This window comes from Pomacea canaliculata, linkage group LG13, assembly GCF_003073045.1.
Source record: "Pomacea canaliculata isolate SZHN2017 linkage group LG13, ASM307304v1, whole genome shotgun sequence".
In the NCBI taxonomy this organism is placed as follows: Eukaryota; Metazoa; Mollusca; class Gastropoda; order Architaenioglossa; family Ampullariidae; genus Pomacea; species Pomacea canaliculata.
Window position 1 is genome coordinate 11593295 of NC_037602.1, and position 13306 is coordinate 11606600.

General features: G+C 40.2%; 2 protein-coding genes across 3 annotated transcripts in view; one reads left to right on the forward strand and one right to left on the reverse strand.

The window, feature by feature from the left end:
* LOC112554045 (GON-4-like protein) overlaps nucleotides 1-13306 on the reverse strand; it is a 24999-nt gene continuing 11693 nt past the window's right edge. The window contains exons 2-12 of one of the 2 annotated variants that reach the window (XM_025221626.1): nucleotides 12928-13216; nucleotides 12373-12502; nucleotides 11313-11450; nucleotides 6521-6673; nucleotides 4681-4862; nucleotides 4267-4459; nucleotides 3577-3963; nucleotides 2537-3179; nucleotides 1761-1921; nucleotides 795-897; nucleotides 1-523 (exon numbers count right to left, since the gene is read on the reverse strand). In XM_025221626.1, coding sequence (XP_025077411.1) covers nucleotides 2796-3179; nucleotides 3577-3963; nucleotides 4267-4459; nucleotides 4681-4862; nucleotides 6521-6673; nucleotides 11313-11450; nucleotides 12373-12502; nucleotides 12928-13184 — 1824 coding nt within the window. In that variant the 5' untranslated portion in view covers nucleotides 13185-13216 and the 3' untranslated portion in view covers nucleotides 1-523; nucleotides 795-897; nucleotides 1761-1921; nucleotides 2537-2795. Of the gene's footprint in view, nucleotides 524-794; nucleotides 898-1760; nucleotides 1922-2536; nucleotides 3180-3576; nucleotides 3964-4266; nucleotides 4460-4680; nucleotides 4863-6520; nucleotides 6674-11312; nucleotides 11451-12372; nucleotides 12503-12927; nucleotides 13217-13306 lie in introns of those variants that run through there. The other variant, XM_025221625.1, reaches the window with a different exon arrangement.
* Nucleotides 6704-11110, forward strand: LOC112554048 (putative G-protein coupled receptor F59B2.13). The gene is made up of 2 exons (XM_025221628.1): nucleotides 6704-9821; nucleotides 10105-11110. Exons 1-2 carry the CDS (start codon nucleotides 9381-9383, stop codon nucleotides 10459-10461), a joined length of 798 nt encoding a protein of 265 aa, XP_025077413.1. The 5' UTR covers nucleotides 6704-9380; the 3' UTR covers nucleotides 10462-11110.

The following is a 13306-nucleotide window of genomic DNA, read 5'->3' on the forward strand; positions in this document are numbered from 1 at the left end:
TCAAGAGGTGTTATGTGAGAAATTTACTTGCTCATAACAATGTACAAGTGTACAACATACGCAGTTGAATTCAAAACAAAACCAGTATGCACAAAAATCTACAGTTTGTGTACAAACCCACTCCTGATCACACTAAACAGTATCTAAAACAAAGATCTTATCAAATATTGTATTCATCTTCAGTAGCCTTTCCACACAGTACTGAAAAGCTATCACATCAAAATACAAAAATGGCTTTTTTATAGTGCCTTAATGCATCTTTGGCCAAAACTTGTCTTCTTAAAGGATTTCTGATGAGAAGTCCAAGACATGTTAATGTGCAGAAGATGGAGGAAGAGGCTGGGGATCACTTATTCTGGCCTTGGCTGGACCTTGCCAAGTTTCAAGTTTGAAGCTTTTTATCGACGTGGTTTTATAAATGCCTGTCTGCACATTACTAGCTAGGTGACGGCTCCAAGTCTTCTTCGTCTGTCTCCTGGCCCTCAGAAAACAGCTGCATTAGGTGGTCAAAACGGTCAGATACCTGGCAAGGAGAAATGTTGCAAACTTTATTTATGTTTACAAGATATATATATATAGGTAAATGGTATATGTAGCACAAGATAAAAAATGTGACCAGCATATTTGTCCTTTAACACAGTGAGACTCCTTAAATTTTTTACTTTTTTACCTTTAGGGTATATTCAATGAAAGGAACTACTGCACACAAACTGTTCAATCCACTGTACCTTTCTCCCGACAAGTCCTCTCACCCTGCCAAAATGCTGACTATACCAAAAAATTGCACTTCTCACCTGCTCAGATGTCCAGATACCCAGCTGTCTAGCAAGCCACTCGTATGTTTCTGAGGCTGGTCCTTGTTGTTTGACCGTCTCTAGAATTAGCCTGTCAGCCTCCCTGTCACAGACAGGCATAATTAGTTGGTATGGTTTCACAATAGAACCTATAAATGCTAATGACAGTGCTACACATATACAAATGTATCAGCGCCTATAAAGCATTTGTCTAAACAGGGATGCATAAGTATAGATCAATAACAATAAAAAATATTGATACCCACATTTTTGGTAAATATTTTTAGCATACAAAAATGGATAATTAGGCTGCAAATACTTGACTATAACTAAGCTATCATTTTCCAGAATAATTAACCCAAACATCTATAATCTGCATATACTTGACTATAAGCCATTATTTGCCATAATAATCCAAGCAGCTGAAAGCGCTGTAAGATTAAAAAAACTTTACTCCTATTCTTCTCCTAAACAATTAAATCATTTGATATGATTTGATTTAATCAGGGAAAAACACAAACTAATGAGAATGAATTAAGATAATCTAGAAATACCCTAATATACACTTGAGTAAGATGTGAGTGAGTTGTGTTTTATTATTCCACAAATACACATGAAAGGGAGGGTAAATGCTATAATGGCTTTAATATTTATACAGTTCGTCCATCTTGTGAAAGCCTTAATTAACTAAAATAGGACGTAACCATCATCTCTTTGTACAAATGCAAAAGAGAACATGGAATGTATGTAGTGCTGTTTAATGATGACCCTGCCTATTTCCTGTATAATTCTGACCTTTACTATATTAAGGATGAGAGACCAAAGGTTGCATGACTACTGTTAAGTGAGATCCAGGACCTTATTATTTTTGAATCCAATATTTCCCTCTGAAATGCCTGCTGTCTACCCTTTATGACATCCTTTCACAAAATTCATATTGAGCACCACCAGTAAAACACAAGGTACCTAGACCACTTGGTATCCACTCCATGGTTGACTGCACCTGTCACTTCATGGCTGCTATGAGGCACTGAGGCATCACCAACAGATGCAGAAATCTGATCATCTGGCACATTACATGGGACATATTGGGTAGAATCCTGTCTGATGTGAGCAAATTTCATGGCCTGCAAGGAACAATTTTGGTGTGAAATGTAGCCAAAGACACTATCATCTAACGGTGCATGAGATAAGACTTTATCCCAGGGGGCAATTAGATGCAGCTTTATATGGATGCACACAATAAGAAAACAAAACTTCACCACATTTATATCTGCTCCACCTAATAAACTCTTATACAATCATGGTTCAAGCTTACATGATCTATATTCATTTGCACATAGTAGCGTTCATATGTCACAGGATTTGTCTGCCATTTTTGTCAGCCAGTAATATGAATGCAAACATTATGATCATACATGTGTGCAAGGATGAGTGGATCCAAGTGTGAAAGTCTCAGCTGGTGTACCTATGACTATAGTAATCTGTTTAAATATTTAATGAAAGCTTTGAAACAGATAAGCCCAGGCTTGAAAATGACAACAAAACCTTAAACATTTAAATTTTTATGCACTCTAAGCACTTGAGAACCATCAAATACAACAATATATTTTATCACTTTACAAATGCTTTACTAGATTTTATTCCTTCTGTTCTCCTGTGATCAATGGACAGGTGTGAAGTATGTCATGTGGTGTGTATGCCTGAAGGTGGGTCAGGTGTGCTGTGCTGTGGTAACATACCTTTGCTAAGAGATCTGAGCACGTGTTGGAATCGTCTGTTAGCAAACTTGACAGAGACAAGCTATTCTGAGTTAAGTCTCCCTGATACTGCTGATGCACAGTGGTCTCAGTAAGTCCCAACATATTTGGTGAAGTCAGCAGGTGAGGCAACTCACTTCTCATATCTGCCCCAGTGTTCACCAACACAGACTCATGTGACGAATGAGAGACCCAATGCCCTGCAGCAGAGTCTGTCTTGGTCAGCAGATCAACCAGGCCATCATGGGATGATGGAGACATCCCTGGTATGAGAGCTGACAGATGGAGCAGCAGAATAAAAAGTTTTGTCAGCTGCTACACGAGCTGCAGAGTCTGAAGTTAAACACTTGTCTTCATCTCTCACTGTCACACATCGTGATTCTTGTCTTGCTGGCATGTGCTCCCCCCGTGTGGCCACAGCAGGATTAACCATGATGACAGTGTTGTCAGGCCCTGCAAACAATACTGCGCCATTGTTGGCTGCCAGCAGGGTGGAGGGAGGCCAGTTGAGTGGGGGTATATGTCCACTCACACACCCAGATATCTCGCCCTCTGAAGCAGGAGTGACACTAGATGAAGTATATGTGTGTGGCTCATCAGGTTTGTCTGAGTGACTCAACCCTTCCTGAAACAGATTTCGTTTGTCAGTATATCGCTGCTTTATTAGATTATTGATGAAGAGGTGACTTGTTGTGAGTAATCTTTATTTTAAAACCCAGGCTATGTCTCATCTGATAGAAATGAGTAAAATAGCTGGACCATTCATACTGTATAAAAACCAAATGTAAATGAAAGAAGTAGGGAAACCTACACAAGCAGTCTATTGTCTATAAAAACAAGTGAAACTGAGAAAGCTATTTGGGAGGAGGGGGGGAGGTTTGTCAGGGGAAACCATATTTATCATTTCTCATGAAAAAAGATAATTCTGAACTGTGAATACAAAGCTGCACCAAAGAAGAAACATAGACTAAATAGTAAAGACTAAGAAATGAAGCATTAACATGAAGTCAAGAGTGACTAACCCCTGAAAACATGCTGGTGTTGGTGTCGGTGCTGGTAGTGGTGGGAAGGACACCTACAGGAGGTGTTTCTGCACTAGCCCCCATGCTTTGCAGGTCCTCTTTTGCCTTTCCACCCTCCACACCACACACCTGGTGTTGACTGTCCTCCACACCACACACCTGGTGCTGACTGCCTTCCTGCCTGCAGTGTGTCTCACCTTTCCTGGCATCCTCCCCACACTTCTCTTCAGCCCCTCTCTCCACCTCCTGCACCTGGTGCTGGTGGAAAAGATATGGAGGTGGGGGGTCACACGGTGTTGGCATGGGAATGGGATCATGGAAGGTAACTGTTGCTGGACGGCGTGATGTCACATTGCTGGGCTGGAAGTACAGTCGCCCGTTGAACACCTGTGTTTAAACAAATGCATAATGCACTGAATGATTTTCATGACCAGACCCTGAATCACAGACACTGTATCAAGTTACTCTTGTGATGTCCCTTCGCCTAACTAGCTGAAGTGACTTTTTGTTGTTTTGTTTTGTCCATGAATCTATGTCAAGTTTTAGTGTATTTTACCAATCTGTGATGTGGACTGAAAGAAGGCGTTTTCCTCAATCAGATGATGTCTAAGAGCATTTCTGATCATTTTTCTGTCAGATGATGTCTAAGAACGTTTTAGATCTTTTTTCCCTATCAGACCCAAAGCTCACCTTGAGACTGCATCGCAAGCAATGGCCAACCCGCTTGCAGCGGCGTGTGGTTGGCAAATCTGTATGGCAGGAGCAGGGACAGCGCTTAGTGCGATAAGAATCATTCTCTTCTACAAGCTCCACTTCTTCAAACTCATCTGGGGAGGAAGCATCGCTGTCATCTAGAGTGATGTCCTCAAAGTCATCTGCATGGCTGTCAAAGGCAAACACACTACTGTCAGTATCATCATTGCCATATGCATCATTACAAATCAGTTCAGCCACATTCCACCTGCCACTGTCCTACATCACGCAAAGTTCATTTAATACATTCTGCACTGTCTTATGTGAGCATCATCTTATGGTAGTTATCTGCACAATAATATAGTTTAGGACAAAGAAAGTTAGATAAGTAAAATGATACCCGACTCTCACCTGTCTGGTGGATGATCATCGGGGAAAAAGCGGCTAAGGTCATGCAAGAGATACTGAGGAGCAGAGCGTAAGAGAGGTACAAGTGCCTGTCTCAACTCAGCTGGAGACCCACACTTGTTATTCCAGCGACTGATGGCTCGCAGTATCCTTTGGAACTGTGCTTGTGACTTCTCAAAATGTAGCTGGAATAGATGACAGATGACACAATAAACCCAATGAATCTTTAATGCACTTTAGAAACACAACTACCACGCACTCTCTCAATCTTTTCTTATGCTTATGCCTCAATATAACATGCATGCTTCAGGTCAGCTGTGCTACAGCTGTTCATATTCAAGAGATCCAGCAGCTGTCTGTTCCCACATTCTATTAATAAAGTATCTTTGCTGAGCACTTCAGTGCTCTGGGCTTCAAATAAAGTGTTTCCACAATAAGCATGTGAGTCCTTACCAGTCCCTATGGGAAAAGGTTAACAGTTTAAATGGAAAGAAGTTGAAAAGGTCCCAGCTGAGCTGATCAAGCAGGGTGAGGAAAAGAAATTAGCAAATGTCCTTACTGCTCATTGCCAAAGAATCTGGGAATGCAAGGAATGGCACAATAAGCAGAACCAAAATTACAAAAACATAAGTCTAATTGGTCAAACAAGCTGACTGTAATTCAGAATCACATTAACACCACTGCTGAAGAACTGCCAGCAGAAGAATAGGCTGGCTTCAGAATAGGCAGAAGCACAGTTGAGCAGATCCTACAGCACCAGCTGAACAAAACATCAAGAGTCACATCATGTAGAAAAGTATCTACAGCACCAGCAGGATCTCTTTCAAACTTCACTGACTTTAAAAAGGCTTTTGACTGAGTCTGGCATGAGCGGCTGTGGCACGTGATGTGAAAATTCATGAAGAGCCTCATTCAAGTCAATGAAGCACTGAATGAGCTCAAGGAGTTCTATTTAAGACAAATGGGAGCTTTCTTTTGCATGACAGTAGGCGCCCATCAAGGTTGCCCCTATTGCCTGTACTGTTCAACTTTTTTTTAAGAAACCCTTTATGACCATCACACCTCCATCTCCATCAGTGAGAGACCCACAAGCATCCTAAATTTTGCATATGGATGGCAGCCTCCAGCACTGAACTGCAAGACCTTACCAACAAACTGACAATGTGAATGCATATGGAATGGAGACAAGCACTGACACAAGCCAAGTCTTGGTTAGCAACAGCAGCAAAACAGTACTCTACATGCACAGAGTATAGCTTGAGGAGGCATAAAGCTTCAAGTACTTGGGAGCCACCTCGGAAAGGGTGGAGCTTTATAGCAGATGTCTGCATCAGGATTGCAACAACAGCATCAGCAGTGGCTAGGCTGGACAGGTTATGGCCCAGCAATACCATTAGGTTTACAACCAAGAACTACCAAGAAGCTCCTACTGTATGGATATATGTGGACAGTGATTGCTGACATGGAGAGCTGACGACAGGCATTCGAGACAAAGTATTTGAGCAGTGAGCCTGCACCTATCCAGCTACTCCTCCCAATGACCAGTACCAGTGAACCAATTTAACTGTTTATCAGCCAACAAAATAAATGAAATGAAAAAAAATCAGTGTCCCAGTCAAGGAATAAATGAATAGGCCCTAAAGCATTAATTGACAGTACTTCTAATCAATGGAGAAATATTACCAGAATATAACACTCACTTATAAATTATTGATCTAACTTGGCACAAAAAACAATCACCACTCATCACAGATTAAACAGCCTTGACTCCCCACACCACACTGTAAAACTCTCTCTACATGCTAATCTTAAATGAACGATAAACAACCAAATAATTTCCTACCTCAAGTCTGCGAAGAAATGTTCGAGCATCAGCAAACTGTCTTAAACTCTGTAGACAGTTAGTGTGCAAGGCCTGGCTAGGGGAAAGGAAGGTGGCAAACTCCTCAAGTAGCTGTGGGTAGTTTTGCAGCAGAATGCAAACCTCTTGATACACCTAGGGATGCCAAAAAAACAAGCCTTGTGATATAGCTGTACCTGATCAAGTACCCTAGGTCTTCTTTAATAGAATAAAAGATGTCAGAAAAGCTTGTGATGCATGATCAGATGAATATAAGAGATGCAATAAAAATACTGTCATATCTATGGTTACATCAATGGAACAAAAGAGATACAATATAAATATCACCACAGCCACAGCTACAATACAAATAAAATATCTAAAGCTATATAAATGGAATACAGATGATGGAGAAAAAGAATTGTTATGGTGCAATGTTACATGAATACAAGTAAAATGTCATCATGTCTACAGCTTTAGCGAAATCTATAATATCAGGAAAAACCTTATTAAAGTTATTAACAAATTTTCTACTCAATCCTTGATGGCAAAGACATAAATAATAAAGGAAGCATCTCATGATGCTCTGCAAGTGTGATGACATAATTACAACTAAAATATAAAATCAACTAAAAGAAGTGCTTATATAAAAAATTAGGACAATGTTACACAAAATAATCGAAACTGTTAATAAATGTAGAACAAAAGGCAGATGAAGACATGGCTGTCTGCTACTAAAAGTAAATATCTGCCAGTTAAGCCAACAGTAAATATATTTTTTTTTAAAAATCAACTGATTTTGTGCAGATCCACATTGTTTATCATCAGAAGTCAACAGTGAAACTAATGGCTATCCTTGAGTTGCTCTAGTCTGAATGAGAGGTGTCTAACGGCTGGGAACAAACATGATGTTCTTGTTATTGCTGCATGGAGAGTTCTTCAGCAGAAATATTCGCAGAAGAGTGTTTTATTGGGAACATAAAACAACACTTTACTTTTGTAGTTCTGTCTTAGTGTGGCAGTAGTTCCCAGCATCTGGTGGCATGGTATGGCCAGCCATAGCGCTACCTGCAAACACCCCGTCAGAGTGTGCAGGTACCAAGCCCAAATAAGCTTCATGCAACTCAGTTATCAAATGACCACAGCCACAGCAGGACGGCAGAAAGAGACAGCAGTCAACAGCAGGTTGCCTCCACTAGTTCAAGTGAAAAGATAAGCAGCAAGAAACGTCTTGTCACTACGCAATCTTCAGTCAATTAATTCCTCAGTTGTGTAGACTTTCTAAGGCAGAAAGTATACTGTGACCAACTTCAGGATTATTCGAACTGCAAAGGTGCACGAGTCAAATCCTGTGACTTTCAAATTCTACAGCAAACAATGATGAAAGAAAGCCATGATGATGTGCAATAAATTTTGAGAGGTAAGGACAAAAATAAAGAAAATAACAAAAAGAAAAATTCTAATCACATCTAAAGTGGTTGCTTATGAGCATTGGGAAATAGATATTGTGCTACTGTGCCAGCTCAAAATAAATTATTCTCTTTGTTGTATTAGTTAGCAGACATCAGCAGAACTTCAGTTTTCTTCATCACCAAATCAGATAAAGGCAAAGAAGCTTTTAATGTGGCTGGCTGGCTTTATAAAATCAGCTACATTTACATTTTTGGATATACTACAAGACGAGATTGTTGTGAATGAAGAAGCTTGCAACAGTTGGTTTCCTTAAAGAAATCAGTTACAATTTGTAAACATGTTGGACAATGAGTCTGTTGTGATTAAAGATAACAAGCACGGTAAATGACAATGGTACAGTTCTGGAATGCAACATCCATTTAACAGTACATGACAAGAGCATAATGTCAGCACAATGGAATTGGCACGACTCAATGGACAATAGTAGTATTGCCTCACAAACAAATCTAACATCTCCAGCACCGCCAACCAGACCAAGTCCATCTTTAACAGATATCCTCAAGCTGTACCCAGCATACACAGCATCACTGGAACTGGGCCGCTGGGGCTGTGGGGTGTTGGTAGCACTGGGAACAGTGACAAGCCTACTAACACTGGCTGTGATGGCTCGCAAAACCATGCTAGCCTCCTCTACTTGTCTCAGCTTTGCTCTGCTAGCTGTGACAGACCTCATGGTGTTGTATTTCTCATGTCTACGCCGTCTCTTCTTTATACTGAATGATGAAGTGGATGTCTTCATCCAGACGCACGGTTCCTGCCGCACCATGGACTTCTTCATTTACCTTAGCTATGACCTGTCCTCATGGTTACTGGTTGTTATGACCATAGACAGGTGAGTGGATCTGTCCTCATGCTTACTAGTTGTTACGACCATAGACAGGTGAGACAAGGTCTGCCATTTTGAAGAAAAAAAAAATCTTGTCCTGTGACCTCACCTCTGCCTGCTAGCTCAACTGTTGTACAAGACTTAGTTCATTCCAATTTTATAAAGCTGCCAAAAACCTGAATGACATAAGAAACTGAATACTATAATTATATTTATAGACAAGGGATAATTCACTTTAAAGCAGACCTGGGCAAGGGGCGGCCCGCCTCCTGTCTCTGACTGGCCCGCCCGCCAGTATATATACTATATATACAGTACTGGGTAAAACTGAGTTGACTATATTAGTCCGGCCCTCTAAAACCATCCCAATTTCTCATGCAGCCCCTTGGGAAAATTAATTGCCCACCCCTGCTTTAAAGGGTTTGTTAATGGTATTTACCCCAAATCAGAAATTAAGGAAATGCTATGATGAACTTGTCCAGGCCTGCAAATACATGCCAAAGATAACATAATATTTCTTGTGGCAGATTCATAGCTGTGCGATACCCTCTTAAGGCAGCAGAGATGTGCACACCACGTAATGCAGGGATAGCAGCAGCTGTGGTGACACTGGTGTGTGTGGCCAAAAATATGCATTTCTTCTTCACATCAACTGTCACTGTGCGCAAGGGCTGCCTCCCAAAAACCCAATTCCTGTATTTCCGTGACTATGTGTGGCCATGGTTAGATGCCAGTTTCTATTGCTTCCTGCCATTCTGCCTGCTGCTCATCTTTAATGTTCTTATCATTCACTACAATCGGCATCGCATCACCAACTTTCCTTCTTCTACCATGCCTACTGCAATAGGCGCTGGAACCGGCAACTTCCAGCAGCGGCTGACTACCATGTTGCTTCTAGTGTCCTTCACTTTCATGATTCTCACAGCACCACGGGTCATTCTTATCTGCATCCGCCAACAAGTTTTCCAGTTCATCTCACCAAGTGGTCACATCAATTTTGAAGTGGTAATGTTGTTGTCTCATGTTTACTTATATATTTACTGTAACGAATTATTTGAAAGCGCTGTGTACATAAAGTCTGTTACAAAGAAAGTTGACATTATGCAGTCTTCTGACATTACTAATGTGATGAAATTGCTGTACAGCACTCACTTCTAAAACTTTACTCTGGCTTTCATAACTTATGTAGACAACATATTTTATGACCATGATTTTGTAGATGTTCTGTTTTAAGATAAGCAGATACAATGACTGTTTAAAAATAGTAATAAATTTATCTTGTGTGCAGGTGGCCAACTATGCTCTGATTAGTGCTGTTTGCAGTTTTCTGCAGTGGGCTAACCACACCATCAACTTTTTCTTGTACTGCATTAGTGGAAAACGCTTTCGGCAAGAACTGACTGACATGGTAACGCACTGCCATCACCGTCACCGTAGACAGCCAGCAGTTGTTGTCGCCAGTCAAGCCCAGCATGTAAGGGCACCAAGAAGAGAGAGTGAAACAAGCAGTCTGTCTGTCAGTCTGTCTGTCTGTACATCTGAGGAAGTGCACCAGTACAGCCAGCACCCACCCACAAACCTGGAAGACCCTCTCAGCCGGGTCAGCAGATGGACAGAAGATAATTGTGCCCATCCAAATGGATAGCTGATACATTTTTCACAGATAATTTTGCTTAATTATGAACAAGCTTTGTGAAGGCAAAGACAGGGCATTATTACTTTTGTGCATATGTTTGTAAGTGAAAAATTAAAATATTCATACATAAATACCCACATACATAAAGCTTTAGAATAATCCTTTCATAAAGTTTTAGAGAGAATATTAAATGCAACAGTGACAGAGAACAAAAATCCAGTATCTAAAAGTATGCAAGACACTTAACATGAGAGCAGTGCAAGCTTCTTTCAGATAATGTTAGCACAAAGCCAATTGCATTAGCTTTACGGGATAGTACTTCTTGCAGAAGATTGATGGTGGCAACACAAAGCAACCATGAGCCTGCTACTATGGCTTTATCTGATAGTATTTTTCGTCTGTATGATTTGGTGACCATACCTAGGACTGAATTTAAGTAATCAATTGTAATCTTTCACCTCATTTATATTAAATTTATATGAATTTATACTAATTTTTAAACACTAATGGCTAGAAAGAAGAAAAAAAAAGTCATGTACTTTTCATTTATGTATTTATATGAAATTTTAAACTGAGTATAAGCTTCTCTTACAGACTAATAATAATTCTCCCAAAACCATGCACAGGTTTCACTTTCAAGTGGCAGGAAATAAGATTATCACAGGAGCTTTCATGCCCAACATGTCATTTCTAGCTTTATTAGGTGTATTACTGCTTCTTCAGTACAGATTCACAGATCATACAGAATGCTGTAATGTCCTGATGCCAATTTTAACATTGTTCTGGAGGTACATTTTGTTTCTTAATAGTTTTTACACAGATAAACCACTTCAACAGCCCTCTCAATGATGATTTCATACCTGCACAGGTGAACCATTATCCTTCTCAAACTGCACCAACAACTGCATGAGTTTGCTGTATGTGTGAGGGTCGTTCTGCAGGTTCACTTTCAACTTGTTTAAATAGGCCTGAGCAAACGCTGTGTCCCGGACATCTCTCTGCATGAAATGCACAGGAACACATAAACACCTACAATGAATGTATGTGCACACGCGTGCAGGCAAACATACAAATGCACAGGCATGAAGGCACACACACGTGTATACACGTCTACAGGGATTCTGCTAAGGCTAAATTCTTTGGGATCCCAGGGACCCCTTCTTCAGATTTTTAAGGGGTCCCTGTTCTTCGCCCAAATTTGAAGGGGTCCCCATTGACAAAAATTGAAGGGGTCCTCCGAACTTTTAATGCGTACTGTACGCAATTTTTTGCGTAAGCAGAAGCCCTGCGTCTACATAAGATGTTAGTGCTATACTGACAGTTTATCTTCTGTGAAACTACAGATGACTGTCTATTTCCTTCAAATGACTCTCTAGCCATTTATAGCACTGTGTCTGCTAACAATAAACAACAGCCAGGAAATTTGCTCTTAGGAAAAAAGTCAAGTATCACTTTATTTTATAATAATATACTAATATGATAAAGATATTACCCCCCCACACACACACACACACAAAAACACAGACTGATCATTATCATGTTTCTCATCCCATAGCAACATATTCACAAGTGTGACTTCAACCTTGACCACGGTCACATTACTTGGCCAGAATCAATTCTCCTGATTTGTTTCCCTGATATTTTTTCTATCAACATTCCTGCAAACACTAATGCAGCATGACTATATTTCTAAACTCAAAGTACTTCAAGGATTAAAAAAACCAAACCCACACCAAGTTCAAAACTGACTCTAATAACCTTAAACTTATAAATATTGCCCACATTGTGCTCTTTTCTAGACCATTTGGTGACATCCAGGCTTTCAGAGTCTGTTCTGATTTCGCTGAAAACATGTATGTTTAACATTAGGGTTTACTGTGAAAACATGTCTGCTTGCTGTAAGAATACCAGGTCACTTACCTTAGGATCTGTTTCCATGATGTCTGGTGCCAGAATAGCTAGCTTTTGCTCCTTTCGCATTTCTGCTTTGCTCATGGTACCCTGGCTACTAGAATCTTTATCCAGTCTTAATCTTTTCCTTGGATCAAACCTGTTGGATAGCACATCAAACAGACAGCTTGGTTACATATTTAGATTTTCATCTCATAGCCATGGTACATGAAAATAGTGTCTAGTGTATAGTACATAGTGCAATTAACAGCAAACTCCACAATATGATGGTCAACAGAAACATTCTGTGCAGTTTTTTTCATTTGTTTTTTTTTTGGTAACTTTAAAAATATTTTGTGGGATTTGTTAGAGATTTAGAAATTTGTGAAAGCATGGTATGCCTATAAGAGGTTGAAAAGACTGGACATTTCAGAAAGTCTCTTAGTTCAACTTAAGGATTTTGAAAAAAATGGTTACATGCACTCATATGTGGTTTCAATATATTATTACTTTTTGATATTCTTATAAATCTCTCAATGACACAAAAAGATGCTCCATTCAACAAATGACCATATATATATATACCCAATGGTTGTAGAAGCTGCCATCAGCTGACTGACATAGGTCTCGTCACCCCCATCGGCATCGTCCTCATTCTGACTGTCTTCCTGGGAGAGCACCGCTCCCTCCTCCACGTCACTGGCTGTCCCATCACTCTCCTCATGGCTGCGGTCCTCACCAGCCACTCTGCCTACCAAACCTACTTTTGTAACCTCTTCTCTTTTACAGCTGCTTTTTCCTTTAGCTTTCTGCCAGCACGGTGGACTCCCCTTCGTGTCCATCTAGGTGTATCTCCAGTGTCACTGGACTGCCCCTGACAAAACAGTGTCACATTAATATTAAAAACTGTTGCTAAATTAAACATAGAGCATTCACTTTGATCAGGTGCTGTGGAACTCTAAAA

Bases quoted from the DNA above. Each gene is read 5' to 3' on its own strand.
- LOC112554048 (XM_025221628.1), top strand. From the start codon at position 9,381: ATGTGCACACCACGTAATGCAGGGATAGCAGCAGCTGTGGTGACACTG. The intron at 9,822-10,104 runs GTAATGTTGTTG...TCTTGTGTGCAG, and splicing joins GTCACATCAATTTTGAAGTG to GTGGCCAACTATGCTCTGAT.